General features: G+C 35.8%; 1 protein-coding gene and 1 long non-coding RNA gene across 2 annotated transcripts in view; one reads left to right on the plus strand and one right to left on the minus strand.

The window, feature by feature from the left end:
* The window catches only part of wdr43 (WD repeat domain 43), an 86,237-nt gene that overhangs the window by 62,302 nt on the left and 2,946 nt on the right, over positions 1-20,989 (plus strand). Inside the window, exons 6-16 of the mRNA XM_073869448.1 lie at positions 2,061-2,163; positions 2,252-2,316; positions 2,433-2,595; positions 2,733-2,819; positions 3,110-3,238; positions 3,393-3,536; positions 3,700-3,786; positions 3,887-3,918; positions 4,010-4,073; positions 5,864-5,977; positions 6,073-6,142. Coding sequence (XP_073725549.1) covers positions 2,061-2,163; positions 2,252-2,316; positions 2,433-2,595; positions 2,733-2,819; positions 3,110-3,238; positions 3,393-3,536; positions 3,700-3,786; positions 3,887-3,918; positions 4,010-4,073; positions 5,864-5,977; positions 6,073-6,142 — 1,058 coding nt within the window. The remainder of the gene's footprint in view (positions 1-2,060; positions 2,164-2,251; positions 2,317-2,432; positions 2,596-2,732; positions 2,820-3,109; positions 3,239-3,392; positions 3,537-3,699; positions 3,787-3,886; positions 3,919-4,009; positions 4,074-5,863; positions 5,978-6,072; positions 6,143-20,989) is intronic.
* LOC129417001 (uncharacterized) lies at positions 9,685-20,350 on the minus strand. The gene is made up of 4 exons (XR_008635652.2): positions 20,223-20,350; positions 20,097-20,136; positions 19,936-20,000; positions 9,685-10,169 (listed from the first exon to the last, which is right to left on the minus strand). It is a non-coding gene; the product is annotated as an uncharacterized lncRNA (long non-coding RNA).

The following is a 20,989-nucleotide window of genomic DNA, read 5'->3' on the forward strand; positions in this document are numbered from 1 at the left end:
TTGAATATACATTTTTATTGTAGTTTTCTTAAAAGTTATGCAAAATGATAACCAATAGCAATTCGACACTGGGAAACTACAACTCCCATGAGCACTCCCTGCACCGAGCGCAACGCGATCAGCGGAGCGTTGCGGACCAAAGCGCCACCTCCCAGAGAGCGCGCCAGAGGTGATGGATTTGCGAATGCACAAGAGGACGCAGTCTGAGCGCACACACACTTGGGGAAAGATAAAACAATTGCATGGAAGTGATTGGAGAGATATATATTGCGTGCACATTCTCAGGGCAAGAGCGGAGAGAAATTCAGTGCATACCTGAATGCACACGAAATCAAAGGAAACCCGCCAGCTGAGAGGTTCGCGCATCATTTTAATGTAGGCTACTTTGGGCAACAATAATGCCCTCTCAACATTTGTCATTAAAAGTCTTAAATCACTTTTAAAAGAAAACCTGATCAAGCATATAAAATACAATCTGCATAAACAAGTTGAAAGTAAAATTCATGTACATTTCTTGACTGCTGTTGTTAATAAATATTTAAAGTGGTTGTCGAGGGGTTTTGTGTTTATCTTTTCAGTTAATCTTCTACACCCCTGCTCCACTTTTAATATATTCATTCAATGTAAATCTATTAATGCCTTACTAGACTGTTTTTATGCACCTAAATATATGATATGATCTATACTGATATACCTGGTATATACCAGCTAATAAATGTTGTCCTAATTTGGGTGGTCAGACTGCATTTGAAATTCATTCTGCATCTAATTTAGCTAAACCAAGTAAATTTGCTCGAATTAAAGTCATTTTAGGATGCCAAAGTCAAGTTTAATCATATAAAATGTATTTTACCAGCAACAAAATTGTGGCCTGTGAAAATGCTGTGTGGCTAGTAACTTTGGAAAACAACTAGCCACTTTGGCTGGTGAGCAAAAAAGTTAATGTCAAGCCCATGTATAAATGCATGTTTTTACAGTCATTTAAGTAATCGTGTTAAATAATCGAGATTAAGATTTTTATCAAAACAATCGGGATTATGATTTTTCCCATAATCGAGCAGCCCTAGTCTTTAGTGTCACGGACCTATGACACGGGCGACCCGGGTTCGATTCCCCTTTAAGGCAATTTTTTATATAAACTCTTGATTCATACATAAATGCGATGTTCTTTATAAATGACGGCGATTATCTTGCATATAGTTCCCTGTATTCACATGCGGTGTTCGCGTATTTACCTTTCTTTTACTGTGTCTATGATATTTACATTACAATCCAGGATGCAATAGCAGTCAAACTTGCTCAAACTCACACAGTGTAAAACCAAACCCTCTTCATTCACCAATCAGATCCGAGCGTTTCTCTCTTCCTCATTTGCTGCGTTCCGCTGTCACTCACGTGACATATTACAAAGCGGCAGCCTTTAGGTCTGCTTGGACCACATCGGTTTACTTGGATTTGGAGCGACAACAGAAAGTTGTAACATGACTGCGTTTCTCCCTGTTGTCTCAAAATGTTGATCGTTAGCGTTTTAAATGTTTAGTTTTTAGTTTAGTTTTAAGGTTGGCCAGTTCCTTTCCTTTGCGACAGTGCTGCGGCGCTTGTGGGCTCTAGGGGCGCTAGAAGTGAAAAATACATGTCTAGCACCCTAGTGGCCAAAAAGTTTCATGGTGTGCCTTTAACTTATTCCGATGTAAACCAGTTGTTTATGTTGGTTATTTTGGTAATGTTATTCACTTTGTACAGCAAAGTTTTCTCACTGGTAAATGAGACATTGGATGTGGCCGGCTGATCTGTGCATGTTCATGTGTTTTGAAAGAGGCGTGACTTTGAATGGCGATTTGAATGGAGGGTGGGATCGTGATTTCATTGCAAGTCTGTTACCGTTAGCATTTTTCAAAATTTGATGCCCTACCTATAAGAGAAAATGCTTGTGAACCAGCGACAGGCTCATTAATGCATGTGGGGAGTGAAGGCTGGCCCTTGTGGTCCGATTTCCTGCTTAAACTCTTGAGCCTCTTAAAAGTCGGGCCCTGATGTTTGGGTTATTTTTTGCTTCTCAGGCAGGTGCGGTCAGATGGCAAAGACAAGAACTCTGTGGTTTCTTTTACACTGACAGACGAACCCCAACACATAGACCTACAGACATCCAAGAGCAAAGATGAGGTGAGAGTTTGATGAGCTAGTTTTTATGCTTGTAACGTAATTCAGTATGACAATACATTGCTTCACAGAGATCTATGTGTGATTTTAGGCTGTGAGGTTGTCAGTTGTTTGTAAAGACGGTCAACTTCATCTCTTTGAGCACTTTCTTAATGGGTAAGTTTATTTATCCTGTAATTGTTAGAATTAAGCCCCAATTGTGCAAACTGAATGCCTAATTTCTTTAAAACAGTTTAATAAAGCTAATAAGCATTTTTCTTCACATCTCTCAGACCGTGTAAGAAGCCACTGACACCGGCATGTTCACTGCAGGTGTCCACAATGAAGGGAGAATCACCTGTACTCGTTCCTCTGCTAGCAGCAGCTCTCTGCGCAGACAGACAGAACTTGATGTTGGCATATGGAAATCACCTGCAGCCTGTAATAGAGAAAATTGTAAGTATTAGACAACCTGTATCTTTCATGACTTGGAAACAGCAGGTTGTTGAATCCTTTTTGATATTTACAGATTGTTTAAATGTGTCCTGCAGGCAGATAACTCTTATGATAATGTACCTCTTTTCATTCTACAGCCATTTAACACATCGGAAAGACATGTTTGCTTAGTCAGAGATGTACAAGCCACACTTTCTCTTTCTGTAGACACAGCTGTCTCCAAGGTAACCGTGCCCATAATGTATATTTTCTTTCATTTTACATGTATAGATTGCACGTTCATCCAATGAAACATTGTCGCAGTTACGCAGCTTGTTGTCAAAATTAAACTACTCTAAAAGGACTCTTATGTAATTGATCCTTTGTGGAGTTTACCAGAAGTTATGTTTGTCCACGAAAGTTGTTTATGTTGTTACTGCTTAAATGTCTATACTGTGTATATTGTTTACTTGTCTTGATTTTATGAGTTTGTTTAAAAGTTGACACTCGCTTGATTTATTTTAACATCTTTTAGGTGAAGACACCACTTACTAATAAACAAAAGAGCAAAGTTTTGATACCCGGACTTCCAGGCCACAAGGCACCAATCAAATTAACTCCCAGTGAAACAGAGAAAAGGAAAAAAGAGCCAAGTGCCACAGAGGTAATACTTTAAATACATCTGAAATGTTTCCTACATCCGAAAAAGTTGTCATTAAACACTTTAATAAAGGCAGATACCTTTAACAGATAAAGAGAGAGGTATTCTTAAAAAAAAATGTGTCAAATGGTACTTATTGTTAAAATGTATTTTCTAGATGTCTATAGAGGAGCGTTTGGAGCAGATTGAGTTGACGGTTTGTGGGAAAGGTGCCAGTAAAGGATCAGCTTCCCTGCAGACAGACAGCTTTGCTGTGCTACTTGTGCAGGGCCTAGAGAGCAAAGATGAGAAGATCTTAAATGCAAGTTGTACATGCTTATTACCAGCTTCATTTTGTCCAATGGCTAATTTTGACAGTTTGTAAAATTATAATTTTACCAATCCATAACTGAATTGTCGGAAATAAAAACACAGTTTGTCTGTAGAAGATGATGTTCTCATTCTAATTTAATTTATTCAATCAGAAAATATTTCAAACCAAAAAGGAAATGTTGATCAAAAACACTGTGGCCCGAATACCACCTACAGCTGTCCTGCCATTACTGGAAGAGGTACATATTATCATTATGGCTGTGTCATTTTTAATTACGTATATGACAGCTGTTTTTGATTATTTTTACTGTACTGATTTTATTATTTGATATTCCTCAGTTGTCCAGAAGACTCCAGGGACATCCATTTGCGTAAGTAAACCTTCTCTGGTTTTGTGTTGCAGAATTGAGGGGTTCAACCTGGTAATATTTGAATTCTGTTTTTTTTTTTTTTTTTTTGCAGGGCTCTGCTTATAGTTCAGTGGTTTAAGGCTGTACTTACACAACATACATCATACTTGTCTTCAGTAAGTATGCGTGTACATTTATATATGAGGGTTCCAGTGTTTCCTCTAGGATTTTTTCCAGCTGTGGCGGCAGGGGGCGCCCATGATGATTATAAATGTACATTATTTTTTTATGTAGAATATAGGCTACAGTAAACTAACATGCATTTTTTATCATTTTCATGCTGTCATTTACGTTTCCTTATATTTATAGCATATTGCTTTTCTATGTTTGATCTAAACTGTATTTTCTTTAAAAATACGTAAGTTTTATAGCTTCATACGGATCTTTCATTGTAGTTTTAATGTAGTGTGCAAGTTCGTTCTCATGTTTAGCGTTACAGAGCTGTTGCAAAGTCACGCACAGTACTGTTTGATAATGCGCACCGCTGTGATTGACAGACCCGACATCAGCAGCAATTTATTCCAGCATTCCACACCCGGCCTGTTTGATAAAGAGCCCGACCCGGTCACACCGCAAATCGCGCAGATAAATATAAACCTTTAACGTTCTTCAGACAGAGCTTAAACACAAATAAGCCATTTAAAAACTGCTACCTATCGGAATTGAGTCGAATTTTGGTCTTGGATGTTAGACCTGCAGTTTAGCCTACTCTTGCTTATTGAGTCCCGACCTGCATCTACAACGCAAATGACACGTTAATATTATTACACCCGTTACATCAAATATTATGTGGTTCACCCGCGGGTACCCTGATCCCGCTGTCTGAAAACAGATGAAACCGTCTCACCGTGTGCCTCAAGTTTTTGTAATATGTTAAATCGAAAGTTTAATCATGTCTTTTCTCGCAGCCCAGCGCTGCGTCCGTGTATATGCGCATGTGAAAAGCATACGCGTGATGACCTTGCAACTTAAATTACCCTTAATTTATTGCCATACAGATAAAAGTAAAATAACATTCGAAACTAAATTTTTTTTTTTTGTGTGTAAACTCACAATAAGGAGAAAACCTTGTGCTTATTTAAAATCATTAAAAACATGACGTGTTTTCTGCTGCTTTGGTTTAACAGCGCGTCACAAAAAAAGAACAGCAACTCAAATACTTTTTTAAATGTCAATCTGATAATTATAACATATTTCGTGTAGGCTTATTTATTTTATTATTATTTCTCAAAACAGAGACGTAGCCTAATCATCATCTGTTGATTTAAATCTATTTGTGCATGAAACTAAACCCATGGGGGAAATGGTGATATTTTAGGAGATTTATTTATTATAAATGAGTGAACAACGCGAATCCAGAAAGGAATTTATTTCTTTAAAACAGCCAGTCTGGTAGGGCGGACATTTCGGTAGCTTTATTTATTTTGCGAGCTGCCGCCATGGGTTTTGTCTAGAAGGGATACATAAAATGCCGAAAAGTTTAGAATTAGATTTGGAGGTAGGATTTTTAGGATGAAAACAGCGGCTCTGGCTAAATGAGATACAAATACATTCTACAATCCTGTGAATTTTTGTGTTTAGAGTTGGGTTTGGGTGAAGGATTATGATAAAACTCCGGCGAGATTTCGTTTGCTGTATCCCTTCTATACACTACCGCAGGCGTGGCGGGGATGTTTTAGGCGTGGCGGCACGCCATGGTTGAATGTATATAGCGGAAACACTGGGGTTCACATGTTCACTATGCTGAATATTTTATTTTTGCTACACTAGGAACTTTTTGTAACTGTGTTTTGGACAAACCTGATGTGCAATCACAAATGTTAAGATTTGTTTGCAATAAAAATCTAATTTATTAAACTTTTAGGTTTGTTAAGCAATTCATGATTATGTTTTTTGTTCCACATAGCTGCCGGATTTGGTAACTCACTTGGGGTCAGTCTACCACATTATAGAGAGCAGAGTGAAGTTATATCAGCAGATTACCAGACTGCATGGCAAAATGTACCTGCTCATGACACAGGTTAGCTAAGCTGGTGAAACTTGCAGTTGGAACAAACAAGTTGAGCATAGCCAATATTTTACAATCATGTTAACTTGATACTTTTCTTCAACTAGGTGGCGTCAAGTGGCAACGCGAACCAAGTTGGTGAAATTGATCACACGGCAAAGCTGGTTTATGAAGAGGGTAAAGTGCCTTTTTTTGATTTTTGTTTTAAATAGAGATCCTGCTTTCATTTACAATTTAACATACATCTACAACTCAGACATACATTGGAAGATACATTTTTGTAGGTAAACGGTCACTTGATTAAAAATATAATAAGTTAAAGGAATAGTATGTAAGAAATTTACATCAATTAATCATAAAATGGCCCTGATATGTCAGTACCCAGATAGCAGACAAACAGTGAATCAACATTGAAATGATTTTAATTCATCAACCAAATTATTATTGAATTAGCATTGAAATTTTTCATTGATTTTTCATCAGGTTTGCACCCTGGAATAATGTTATTTAAATGATGCAAAATCAATCAAAATGGTTAAAAAAACCAATCTTTCTTCAACATAAATTCAATCACTCAAGGTAGCAGACCAACAGTGAATCAACATAGAATTGATGTTGATGCCATTAACCAAATTATCATTGAAACAATGTTGACATTTTTCATTGATTTTTCATCAGGTTTGCACCCTAGAATAATGTTATTTCAATGATGGAAAATAAATCAAGATGGATATAAAATCAATGTTTATTGAACATCATTTCAATAGTTTAATTAACAATATAGCAACATTGAAGTAGAGGTCTGCGCGGGACACAATTTTCAGTCCCGCTCCCACCCGCACCCGCAATGTTCAGTCCCACTCCCGCCCGCTCCCGCAAAGATTTTTAATTTTTAGTCCCGCTCCCGCCCGCATCTGTGATATTTTGTCCCGCTCCCGCCTGCAAATGCCCGCAGGCAGGATGGATGGGTGTTTACTTTCGGTCGCAGGAAAGGTCTTAAAAAAATGTGCGTGCACATATAATTCCTTACCAATACATGGTAACAGGCTTAGATCGGACAAGGAGAATTCCTGATGGGCCGGTCTGTTTTTTGGCAACGAGGCCGGTTGTTGTCATGCCACCAGGTTGAAGGTTGCTGTCATAGGCTGCCTGCAGTCACAGCAGCCCCACCACTTTATGCCCAAAGTGATTGTGTCCTGAGTCCCGACCACTTATTGGAAGAATTTTTGCATTCGAGTCCATTAACTTAACATCTAAAGTGAATGGAAAACGAAGGACGCACTGAATTTCTTCTTCTTTTCAAAGCGTTCGCCTGTAAATACGAGTTTTGTTTCAGACGCTCATCAAGATTTAAAATAAACTTGGCAACTTGATGCGAACGGTCTCTAAAAAGAAAAGGATATACAAATCGTAATTTTAAGTCATAGATGTAACAATGAATCGTCTGTGAATCGTCATAAATAGTCTATTGCAAGAGTATCAAAAATCTATTTGATGCAAAACTCATCAGTTTATTGGAAAATAAAGTAAGTTTTTGGACACAAAGTATGCGTATCTTACGACGTTATTTACTTATATACATGAATAACATGATATAATTACTAATAAAAAAAATTAAAAGATTTGATTAAGCTTTGATCAATCTTGCTTATGTATTATAGGGGTTTGCAAACTTTTTCAACCCAACAGGTAATCTCAAGACCCACCATTTAAAAAAATAGAAACAAACACATTTATTTCCTTTCAGTAGTTTTTGAATAAATTTAAGTGAATAAAATTTTAAAAAGTTCTGAATTTATATATAAATTTCATAGTGTGGCCAATTAAAATACACTTGGCGAATAGAGCAAAAAAATACAGCGTCTTTTAAAAATAAGCTGCTGTCAGAGCAAGTGTAATTGCAGCATTTACACGCTCCTCTGCTCTGATCTCTTTTTCCAAATTGTTCTTTAAAGTCAGAATGTAAAAATAACATGGACACTTAACTTACGTTCTTACAAAGATGTGTTGGATTTAGGGATATGCAGGTGAGGATTTTTTTCACCTTCTGAATACATTAAACACACCGCATATTTTAAACGAAAATAAATTTGGCAAAGACGTTTAAAATCCTACCCAGTAGGCTACATTTAATATTTATCGTTAGATTATTAATTATTTCCATTTCTTAATAAAATAAATTTGGTAAATGTTTGTTTATTATTCATTGTATATATCAGGGGCGGAGTAGGACCAAAAAATCTACCGGGAAATTTCATATACCACCTGCCCTCCGTGGTAAAATAAAAGGTTTTGTATTTGTAGTAAAACGGTAATACAAATCGCAATCAATCTGCAAAAAAAAAAAAACATTTTCATAATAATAATAAAATCATCAAATCATTGATAATTTCCCTAAATGAGTAACTTTACAAAATGATACCTGTTTAAAAGACGGAGATGCGCACCTGTCAATCAGCTATTACATAACAGAGCGAGACCAGAGATGAACGTGCTCATAAACTGGAGTAATATGGAATACTTTCTTTACATCTTTGAAAAACTGTAAGAATTTTTCCTTTAAATATCATTTTTGTCATATAAAGTTTTGAGAGATAATAATGTTTTTTTCCACTGTGATTGCTTATTTATTTTAACGTGTTTACCTCGCGCATTTACCTCAGAGTTTATTTCAGTTATGTTGCTGTTTTTCCGGTAATAATAATACAATTTACATGCCAATCCTACTTCCTTGTCTTTTATTCATTTCATTATGCTGTTATATTAAGTTATGTGGATATTTATTGCCATATAAGACGTTAATTGCCGTTATATACTCTCGACTAATATTCAAATCATATGCGGAATAATGTGTGCATCTTTGAATAACTGTAAGAATACAGTTAATCCTTAAAAATAATTTTTGTCAAAGTTTTGAGAAATAATAATGTTGTGAGAATATATATTGCCATATTGCAGTTGAATACTCTCGTTTATAATATGAATTATATTCACATCAAGCCGCCAGACGGGGTTGCTATAACTCGCAATGTATAACTATTATCAGAGCGACCCTTGCAGCCTCAAAATCAACACCAATAAAATAGTAGGCTTACAATGACAAACTCACTTATATTAAACAGTTTGTTTTAATAATAAAACGAATTCAACGGATGCTATCTGCGTTATAACGAATAAATGAAAGACATAATTTTCCATCACTACGAATGCTTAGTATTTTTTTTTTTTTGTTAAAACAGAACAACAATAAATTAGTAAAATGACTCGCTTATTAAACGGAACGTTTAACAAAAACTAATAGACAGAAAACATTTACTCATCTTTTAACATAAATAAATCTAAAGTTTTGTAATATTAACTAATATTTAATTTGCGGGAGTGCAGCGTATCATCCCTCCCGCCCGCACCCGCAAGTGCATCTCTATCATCCCGCCCGCTCCCGCAATGACCATTCAAAATTTGTCCCGCGCCGCACTGTTTTGCATCGGGACCCGCGGGACTCCCGCGGGAGTGCAGGCCTCTACATTGAAGCAATATAAAAAAACAAGCTTTATCTACTGCAGGATTCAATGTTACTAAATCAAGTCTGTTTTGACTAGTTTTTAAATCAGAGACCATGTAGGGCTACAATTAACATACTTTAGTTTAAACCAAAAAGTCACTAACTTGCAATACACCCACACAGTTTAAACAGGATACATCATGCTCAAGAAATTAAATACCACAAGCAAATTTAAACGTATATCGTAAAATACAATTGTTTGAGTCAATTTTTTTGCCATAAAATACAAAAGTACAAATTAAAATTATAAATATTATTGCCACTAGAGGACTCTGGAAAATTGAGGCAATATCATAAACATACATCAGCAAAATGAATTTGGAAAAGCAATTCAATTTTAATTCAATTTTTAATGACCACATACAGGTACCATACAAAACTCAAAGACAAACACAACTGTACTTCTTGAAACATTTAGAAATTGAAACATTACCACAGTTCATTGTTTAGGACTATTCAGTAACTGAAGCTCCTCCTCTGATGCAAATGTGATGGATTTTCTTCACATTAAACAGAGACACTGTTGAACGCAGGGCCTTTTAAACACCAATCCGTTCACGGGCATAACATAGCTGTTTTTGCACAGTCACAGCAAGGACATACTCTGAGGTCTCCCAGATTTCATTGGTTCTTGTGAGACATCTAAAGAATTAAAAACAAGCAGGAAGTTAGAACTGCATACTTGTGGCTACATGAAAAAAAAAATGTGCTAGACAACATAGTATTGTGTATTGAAGAGTGTGGTTCAAAATGAGATATATCACAGTATGTGTGTTTCAGCTTTTTTTGTATTGTTTTTGGAGTATACAAATTTGCCGCTCACTAATTGGATTTTAACTAAATGCTCACCACAGTTTTAAAAATGTAGGTTGAAGTTGGTGTTAAAGGGAAAATGCAGAAAATAAATAGAAGATGGGTCTTGATGGCCAGAATCTTGTTTTTGAATCAGTTATTTTTTTGTAGGCTATTAAAGATATACAAAGCATTGGAGATGCACCAAAAGTAAAATTCTTGTCTGAATCTGACAATTTTAAAAATATATTTTTCTAATTATTTTGCCAATTTTCTCACCATGATTGCACAATTAAAATTTTCTAAATGTCCTTTTTAATATATTTAGTTTACATTATTTAAAACATTTTTTTACATTACAGCAGTCATTAAATGTCCCTTTTACACCTGGCCACTTCTCTGATCAGATTCATTTGGTCACATAAATGAGTTAATGTTAAAGAGTTAATCCGATCTACTATTCTGCACAAAGTGCAAATAACATTTTCACTTAGGAAACATTGTAGTGTATGTTGAGCAGCGGACGCCGCTGGAGCGATGTAGTTTGACGTGCCATTTGCTCACAGGACAACAACTTTTATCAGAATGACAAGAAAGGAGACTGAACAGTTAAGGTGCAAGTCAAAGAAAGTAAAAAGCGACAAGACCACTTTGAAACAGACTCCATGATCATTACCTCATAGCACCTTCATATTTATAATCTCCATATTTAAAGATCTGATATACAGGTATTTTCCCTGTCTGGTTTGTGCATATTCATACTTGTTTGTATGCCTATTTTTTATGTAATGTATTGCATAAATATAAAATACAATGCATACTATACTTCAATAGCCTAGAAAATAAATGGCTGGTTTAAAAACAAGATTCTGTCTATCAAGCCTTAATCTTTTGTTATCTTTAGTGCATTTTCACGTTAACACTAACTTGAACTTAATACATTTGAAAAACTGTGAGCATTTGGTTTAGGGCTGATTGGTGAGTGGCAAATTTGTATATTCCAAAAACAATATAAACATAAAGCTTAAACATATATACCGTTACCATAAAATAAAATGACAAATTGTGTGGGATGGATTTTGTCATTCCACCTGCATTCACGGCACTGCTGCAACTTAAATCAGGCTCAGCAGATCGTGTCAACTGCCACAAGTGTTTGTACAAAAACTATCATGCAAGACAGAGGTAGTGACATAGGGCTGGACAATAACGCCCCATTACCAGCAGTAGCACAGGGACGCAATCTCATTAATTTCAATGGAAACCTGGCGACTTCCGGTGGCACGAGCGAAAGCGACCATATGGGCGTCTCCACCGACGAGAGAGGGTTGATAAAAGTTTAGCTTTATGCAGGTGTTGGGTGAGTTTCAAGAGCGACTACCGGTGAGAGTGAAGCGGTGGCGTTCGCGTCGTCCTTCTCTCGGCAGTTGCTGGAGTGGATGGTGCTCATTTGTTTGTGGTGGCCGGATTTGGACGCGCCTCGTTGGGGGAGACGGGCGACACGCAGCGATGGCGTCGCTGTCTGTCTGAATGAGGGGTAAATCAATATCGATATGACGCGATATAATTTTTTTTCAATGATATGGCTTCTAAACACAATTCCGATCTTTCGATATACATAACTGCATCCCGTGGCCGTTCACATGTCACTTCCCACGTTCGGACGGCCAGCGACGTTGTCGCTGTGTGTCGCCCGTCTCTTTCAATGGGGCATGTTTAAATCTGGTAATCATAAACAAATGAGTACCATCCACTCCAGTAGCTGATGAGAGACGGATGATGTGGGCTCCACTGCTTCGTTCTCATTGGTGGTCGCTCCCGGAATTCTCTCAACATTGGCATGGGGTTTAACTTTTCTTGACTTTCTTGCTACGCTGGACACGCCCAAACAGTCGCCAACGGTTACTTTCGCTCGTGTCGCCGGAAGTCTCAGAATATGAGAAGGAGGTGCGGGGTTAGTTCGCCTCAAGTCACAGCTTCCAATGGTGACGCCATATAGAAGGGGAAAACCGGAAATGTAATTCAACACAAACTGAACTACGAATGAGAAAATTCAGGTTCACGTGTTAAAAAGGGGGAAATAAACATGCAATAGATAAAAGTATGTAGGCAGCTATTGTTCTCGTTATGAGTATATGAATATGAAGTAGTATGCTACAGATGTGGCCTTTAAAAATGCGCGTTTTCTCCCGCAGCATTCGCCAAATCGTCTCGTGGAGTCTCGCAGAATTCTGCAAGTGTTTTCGGGGGGGGGCTACTTTGCCTTTTCCCTTAATGTTTTTCGCTTCCAAGAAAATCCACCAGGTGGCGCATAAAAAACTTGTCATTGCGGTTGTTTCCAGAAGTTAATAAGGGCATTGCCGTATATTTAACATTGCTATTAAAACAGCAAAGTGACGTCAACCCCTTCTTGCCAGCATAACAGCGCATACAACGATGACTGTATGTACAATGCATTTATACTAATGCAACGGAGAATTTAGTGTGAGCCTAATACACGTAACTCTATTTACAATGAATATCTTAATTATTTGTGTTGTCGAATTTTGACACCGTTTCATTGTTTGTTCATATTATTTATAATTGTCAATTTTTCTAAAAGTATCAATATTTTAAAGAGATTAATGTGGTATAATAAATACATGTTTTACAGCTAAAAGTGTTGTAAAAATATATTAGTATTCTTATATATTGAGAACAATAATATGACACATGTATATTGCGCTAAAATGCTTTACATATGGAAAGAGGAATTCTTCTCAGCCACCACCAATAAAGTTTAAAAATGATTCTTTAGAAAAACAGTGTTTAAACCCACGCAGAGCGAACAAGAAAACATAGGTCTATGCTTACATACTGTACAGTTGGCATATGATATCTTTATTTAGTTTTACATTTTTATAGTTATACCTTTAATAATACCTTTTTTGCGCATATAGGCAGTGTTGTGATTTTTTTTAAATCCTTTCAGCCGTAATTCATATCTGTAAAAATATCCAGTGGCTTGGTAAATATCATTAAAATAATGGATTAAAATAACTTTATAAAATCTCTTAATGTCACTTATGTATTTTTTAGTTGGTCAAACCAAAATAAATGACTACAAATAGAACAGACATTTTTATTTAAAATTGACTATATGTAGGCTATACTGCATCTAATAAATTAGCGAACAGAGAAACTGCGCCTTTTACGGACGGAAAACACCTCTGAAGTGTTGAGTTTATGAATATTTACACCTACAATTTGTACTTTGTGAAATGTGTGAGTAAAATAATAAATTTAATAACATGTGGCTATATAGACAAACACGCCGCGTCTCCTTCCAGATATCTTATCTCAGACATTCGCATTCAACAGTTTTCAAAACTTATTGATATATAATCTAATTTATAAATTAAAAAAACAAAGTTTTAAGTTAAAGCCCCACATATTTTGGTTGCATATGCGGCGCTGACTGGTCGGCGTTTGACATCAGAGTACCGCGAGAGCAAAGGTAAAGTCGGACCATTTGTAACATTTCGACTTGCTCTCGCGGTCTGCGCAGCGCCACATAGAAACGCCCTTTGACTCTTTACAGCAGAGTACCAGCAACATGAGAAGTGGTGGCACGCAAAAGAAAGTGAAGGAACCCAGTACGCTAAAATATAAAGTGTCGGTACTGCGAGCACTGGTTTAGTTATTTACATCGTGTGTTGCTCTTTCACCATTGTGCACCCGCGCACTCGCTCTGTAGTTTGTAGCTCGCGCTCCGACTTCTGTAAACAATGGCCGTTTCTCAATACCAAGTAGGGGAGAGTGGGGCAAAATAAGCCAGTGGGTAAGTTGGCCCACCCCCTTTATCTAGGCAACCATACAGATTTGTAGCCGTGTGACCAATACAGGTATAGCAACCTTAATTTCTATTTGGCTATGTTAAAGAGAAGGACAAATTAAAGAGTTATAATTAAAGTATGTTTTTTTACAAAAAAATAGTTTTTATCCCATCAAAGAAAAATTTATACATACCAGGTATAATGGTTATGTCAAAGTAGATTTATCCATGTCTAAATATTTATACCATAAATATTGGTGATAGGCTAATGTATAAAACCATGTGAATGATTTAGCTAAAGATTTCCCAAAATGGTGGCTGTGGGGCAAAGTGAACCAGATGGGGTAAACTGAACCAGCGGTTCAACCCCACCATGAGGCACTGAAACCACTGAATATGTTTCATTAAAAAGTATATTTCCGTGTAGTTTCGCACAACTGATTTGTTTATTTTTAAACATTTTTGAAAACATATCATGCCAAGACATTACAATATTACTAAATTTTTATTTTATGCATTTGGCGTTTTGGTCCATACTGAAAAAACAAACTTACCATTAAGAAACGTCCATTCTCCAAACAATAAGTTGTTCCTCAAAATCTGTATTTTCATCTGATACAGACTCAAACATGAGTGGATGACATCAGAGTACCGCGAGAGCGATTGAAACCAACCTCCTCCGCCTTATTTCTCACGGTACTCTGATGTTATCTGCTTGTTGGCTCTTGCGGCGCTGCGTAAAGTTGACCACACCTAAAAACCGTACTGCTAAACTCGACAGAAATGCTCTGTGTATACCAGCACCTCCTTTATTAATTGTATAGCAGGAAAAGTTCTATTTTACTTCTCAGCGTGAGAAATAGCTTACACGGTTTGGCGTGTGACCGTGAACTCACAGAAATGCTCGTGTCTCATGATGGCGAATGCGTGGGACTTGAGAGCCCAGGTCAGGGAACTACACTAACCTTTTCCACTGGTGGCACTTGCGCTACCAACTTTTTCAGTTACTGGCGCAAAATATGATTTGGTCGCACATATTTTTTTCAAGTTATATTAAGGCGCTCTGGATAATAATGAACAATAAAGAAACTGTATTGCATACAGATATGCTTTTTATTTTACTTGCCATCTTTTGCACATGCCGCCTTGTTTTCTTAAACGTTGCAGTGTTTCCCACAGATCTAAAATTTACTTGGTGGTGGTAGCCGGTAAAAAATGGCAATTATTACTCACTGACAAATAATGGTCTACTATACATGTGACGAAGAACTAATAATGTGTGACACAACACAATACTTTGATTTATTGAAAATTAATATTAATTTCACATTATTTTTCATCAATCTAACCACCCCAAACTTTCTTTGCCATTAACAAAGCTGACACTGTTTGTCAAAGCACCACGAAAACACTTACTGTTTTTGCACTGATATATGAAGCAATTAGACCACTTTTATCAAACTCAATATAATACAATACTATGTATAGTATATTAATAGACAGTGCAGGTCTATATATTATAAATGTGACTGATGTTATGACTGATGTTATAATGGTAATAATTTCTATTAGATAGGCACTTTTACTGCTTCTGCTCTATCTTTCTATTTCTCTCTTGCCGATTTAAAAAGCTCAATCCACTCATTATTTCAAATTTAAAAGTCTACTTGCTGTCCCGGTGACAGACTTTACATTGCTTTGCTCGTTCAGTGCAATTGGCTTGACATTAGCATTGCTTTTTGCTACAATCTCTGTCTAAACTTAATATGGATATGGTTTTAGAAAAGATATGGTTTATTAATAATAAGATTATTACAAAAATGTGAGAAAGAAAAATGCTGCGCGTGGTCGTAACAAGAACCATCGCCATAGAAACCGGAGGCACGCTAAAACTGCACTCGAGCTTTAGCGCGGTAGCGCTCATGGCCGTTTTCCGATCAACTCGGGTTATAAACACAACATTAATCAGACTTGGGACCCAAAGTAATTAAACTAGGACCTAACCGGACCCGACAGACCATTTAAAATATAAACCCGGAACCATACGGGTCCCGCGTCCTCAGTGAAGAAAGACCTCTGCTCAAGTTCAGTAACATGGAAGACACTGCGCTTGCGTCGCGTCGCACCTAATTCATTGAGAAACAGCTGAGGACGCAAACGCACACTGATAGGGAGAGACACGATGTGCTTTCACGCAAAATGAAGCCAACGTGTTGATGGCTCAGAGCACGTTATAAAACGTATTCTTAAAATCCACATTTCTGTTTTAATAAATGCTTATAGTAAATCATAGCATATTGTCTAAAACATTAGGTAGCACATTTGCGACCCATTAAAAATTAGGGTCGCAACGGCAGTTCAAAAGGTCGCATATGCGACCATTTTGGTCGCAGTGTAGCTCCCTGGCCCAGGTTATATCAACATATGTCAAATTACGTTACCCGATATCCACTTAATTTTAAAAGTTATAAACATTCATTTAAAATAACTTACAGGGTATGTAGTAGGCCTAGATTTGAATTTAAACAAAGGAACTGCAAGGGTAGGAATTGAAACGCCACACGCTGGTGAAAACTTGAAAAAACGGTTCCCTGAGAGGTGATTGATTAGCGTTGGGGGTTGTCAAAGAATTGGCAGACCTGGGGGTGGGTGGTTTTTAATTTCTTGACTCTAGTCTGTGTCACTGGTAGCTGCTAAAACTAGCAGCTAAACAATGTGCAATTAATTACATTTTGGAATTAACTTCCTTCATGTCGTTTTATTTATACACTGTAAAAAATATTTTCTGAATTTGTAAGTAAAGTTAGCATTAAATATGTTTTACAATTTTAAATGCATTTTTGCTTTTATTATAATTATAACTTAAATAACTGTAAATATTTATTAAAAATAATACACATTTTTTATCAAAAAGACAAATAACTTGATTCTCATTAATAATAGGCATGGAAAACAAACTTCTCATTTTCAAAGCCTCGTACAGCTTGTGCCTATCTGCGTTGAACTTGAGAGCGCTTTAAGCGTTTATTGTGTCTTATACATATGTGTGTTACATATGTGACCCATTCTGTCTAAATTATGTTTTCAAATACTCGATTAATTAAACATCTAATACGTTTTCTGAGAGTGAAATGATTAATACTAAGATGCGTGTCATGTCTGACATCTTGGTTTCGGTTTAAAAACATGCAGGAATTTGAAAATAAAATGCAGGACTTGCTTGATGTTTAAAGAGTTAAGAGAGATAAAGTTCGGGACTGATTTATGTTAAAAAGTTATTAAGATCAACAAGATTCGCGCTGACTGACAGATCCGAAATGCAACGCACAGACACGCAAGTACCTGACTGACAGAATAGTTAAAAAAACATCTGTTTTGGCAAGAATTTACGAAAGCATATTAAGCATTACAAAAAACTTGCTAAGCTCATTATTAAATATGTCCATAGCCTACAGCGTTTGCGCGAACAGAACGAATTGTTTAAAAAAACTTTCTCATTAATCTTTATCTAAAATAATAAATAATCAGATATTCTTTTAATATTTTAAATAACAGTATGCTCTATTATTTAAAAGTCAGATTTGACTTAGTTCAAAACAAGCAAAATGATTTTAAACAATAAGGTAATTATAAAGATGTAATTCAAATGTTTCAGTTGTTATTTACTAACTTTATTTTTATGTTAATTGCAAGTCATGTCATAATAATCTTCAGTATAAATTTTGCTTTTAAAATGTTACATTTTCATATTTTTATCTATTTACTTGTTTATTTTATATTCACCTAGATTGACAATGAAGCTGGCTTTAACTTGAACTAATTAAAAGATCATCTGTGACCGAAGTCACCGAGACAGAGTTATTAACGAATATTTTATTATCAGAGTGCAGCATTTTATCAAGGTTTTCTGGTCTTGTGTAATTAAATAAAATATAAAAAATTAAGTGTAATTTTTTACAGTTGGATTAAAAGAAGTTTGATATTAGCAGCGTTTTAAAACTAATTCCAAAACATCTCGCGTTTCCAAATAATGGAATTTTATAGATTACACTCATTCACTTCACACACATATTATATGTGCTTTAAGGGCTTTATAATTTAGCTGTTCCAGTAAACACTTGATTATGTCTGGCCAAATATTTTTTCTGTTATTCGGATGAATTCGTTATTCGTTTTAAAGCCATTATCCGTGCCCTTCCGAATAACGTATTTAGCTTTGGGCACATCCCTAATATATATATATATATATATATATATATATATATATATATATATATATATATGACGAATGCTTATCATTACATTACTTTTTGTTTCTTCAACTTTAAAGATGAATATTCTCCTCCTATTTTTTTGCAATAGCACATTATATTCAAAATTTTGAGCTCATAAAAAAAGATTTGTCGCTTATTTAAATTACTTGTTTATGTTTTTGTGCACGTTTAGTTTTGGTGCAATTTCCCAAAAGCTTATAATTAATACACACAACGCGCTTAACTTATATTTTCTTATATTTCTACTTATATTCCTACTGTTCAGTAATGCAGAAAAGCGCAACACAAAGCTATTAAAACGTTCAGATGCAAAAAAAGAACTAAATGTAAAATTTAGACAGAAAATCCGTGTCATGTTACTTCAATATCATACAGTATACGCTCAGCATGAAGTCAAGCACACAAATTGTCGTCAGTATGGCCTACATGAAACACGACTGCCATCTACAGGTTTTTGTATTTCCTGCGTCCCTCACCGAACCCCCCTTCTGCGGGATCTCGCAGAATTTCGGAAGTGCTCGCGGCATTCTGCTCTCAGAAACGCGCATTTTTAAAGGCCACATCTGTAGTATCCAATATATGATTATGTAGCTTGCTATGCAAATACAAATAGAGCTTTGATATAAATGTTTCTGTCCAACTATCGTATGTATCATTAAATGGCCTACTACCATTCAAAAGTTTTAGGGTCACTTACACTTACATTTTTCCACATATTACTATAATAGTAAATTGATCAAAATTATGGCACTATGAAAGTTAATACTGTGACTTAAGAATTTGTTATTAAAAAGATTCATTAGTTTAAGAGCCCTGCATTACAGCATTTATCACTGACTGAACCTTATTAATTTTAAAGTTGAGCCCTAAAGTCTAATTATTTGACAGTGAGTTTACATTTATCTTTGTGTGAAGGCTAAATACAAATAAAAAATGAACATCAATTTATTTATACCATTTTTTATTTTAGTAAATATTATATAGTTTTATAGGAGGAGGCTTCATAGACTTGGTAAATTCATTTGTTTAGAAGTTTGTATGTACAGACATTCGTTTTGGGCATTCTTTGCAGTTTATCCCAAGGCTTTTTTAACATTCATACCGATATCGGATTTATACCGTATCAACCGAAATTTAGAAGTATTCCGGCAATAAACACTTTTTCACCATATTGTCCAGCCTTATAAACACGATGTGCAAACATTGATTTTGTGGCGGACTGAGAAATGAATTAATGTATGGGAACGTATAGCATTCCAACACTGCTTTCACTTGTGTGATGTCACAGCAGTAGGCAGCGCAAATATAACAACATGCATAATCCCTCCCAATCTGAAGTGTTACTAAACTCGATGGAAAATCTAACAAAGCCAAAGTGAAGTGAGCTGACTCGACCTGACCCTGGAGTACCATGCAATGGAAAAGCACCATTAAGGTGCAAAACCCCTTTTAAACATAAAACGGTTAAAATGACGTGCTGTTATATATAATATATACCTACAACATAAAAACTTAAGATTTACATTACCATAACATCTTCTCTCTGAAGAATCACTCTGAAGATTCACTCAGCTTCTTCTACCTTCGGCAAGTCTTTTAGAAAGAGTGATAGAGGTAATGTGATAGAGATTAGTTGCTAGCAAATACAGTTTATACATTTTGTACATTACTTAATTACTTGCCATTTACCTTTCATTATGTACTGCGACTGGATAATCCATTCGCTGACCTTTAATAAAAAATACAAAGATAAACTAAGTAATAATTAACAACACCTGTCACATCATGTATCAACTGGCAGAAATTCACTCTTACCATGTGTGAGAGAACTCAGGAAATCACTCTGATGGGCCTATACAAAAAGAGAAATAATAAAAGGGAAAACACTCCCATTAGGCAAGTTTTGAGCCAAACATTGGTTGTGATTTTGGTGAGGTATTGACTTCAGCTATGTCAAGCTATAAATGCTTAGCCTGCTTGCAGTGTCTGCTTAAACACAAACATAACCCTCTTGCTAAAATATCTAAAAAAAGATAAAAGGATAACTCTTGCATAATTAGATAAATATAAGGAATGTCAAAATACATTAGAACCTTATGTGTGTGTATAGCTATTACTTTCTGTTAACAATGTCTGACATGTTCTTTTTCTACAATTATTTTTTAAGTAGGCTAAATAAACAATTCGTATTATTACTGTTCCTAAAACAACAACAGGCTTCATAAGGTTAGCCATAATAATATAAATGAACAGTTCTGTGCAATAACATTAAATGAAGACATATTTACAAAAACACCCACGAAAAATTAAGCATTAACAAACCTGGCACTGTCGTTGTCCTTTCGCGCCCAAACTTAACGTTATTCTGCGCTTCTAAACTGAGTGGCGGTTGGCAACTGAAGGGTCATTACCGCCACCTACTGGACTGGGTGTAGCGCATTTAATAGTCAGTGGGGGGATATTTTTATTATATACTGTGTTCTTTGGGCTATTCATTATTAATTGAGCAATAAATGAAAATTAAAGTAAATTTAAATTTCACACGATTTTTTTCTATAACACTTTACATAATTATATGCAAA

This window comes from Misgurnus anguillicaudatus, chromosome 7 (assembly GCF_027580225.2).
Source record: "Misgurnus anguillicaudatus chromosome 7, ASM2758022v2, whole genome shotgun sequence".
Taxonomy (NCBI): Eukaryota; Metazoa; Chordata; class Actinopteri; order Cypriniformes; family Cobitidae; genus Misgurnus; species Misgurnus anguillicaudatus.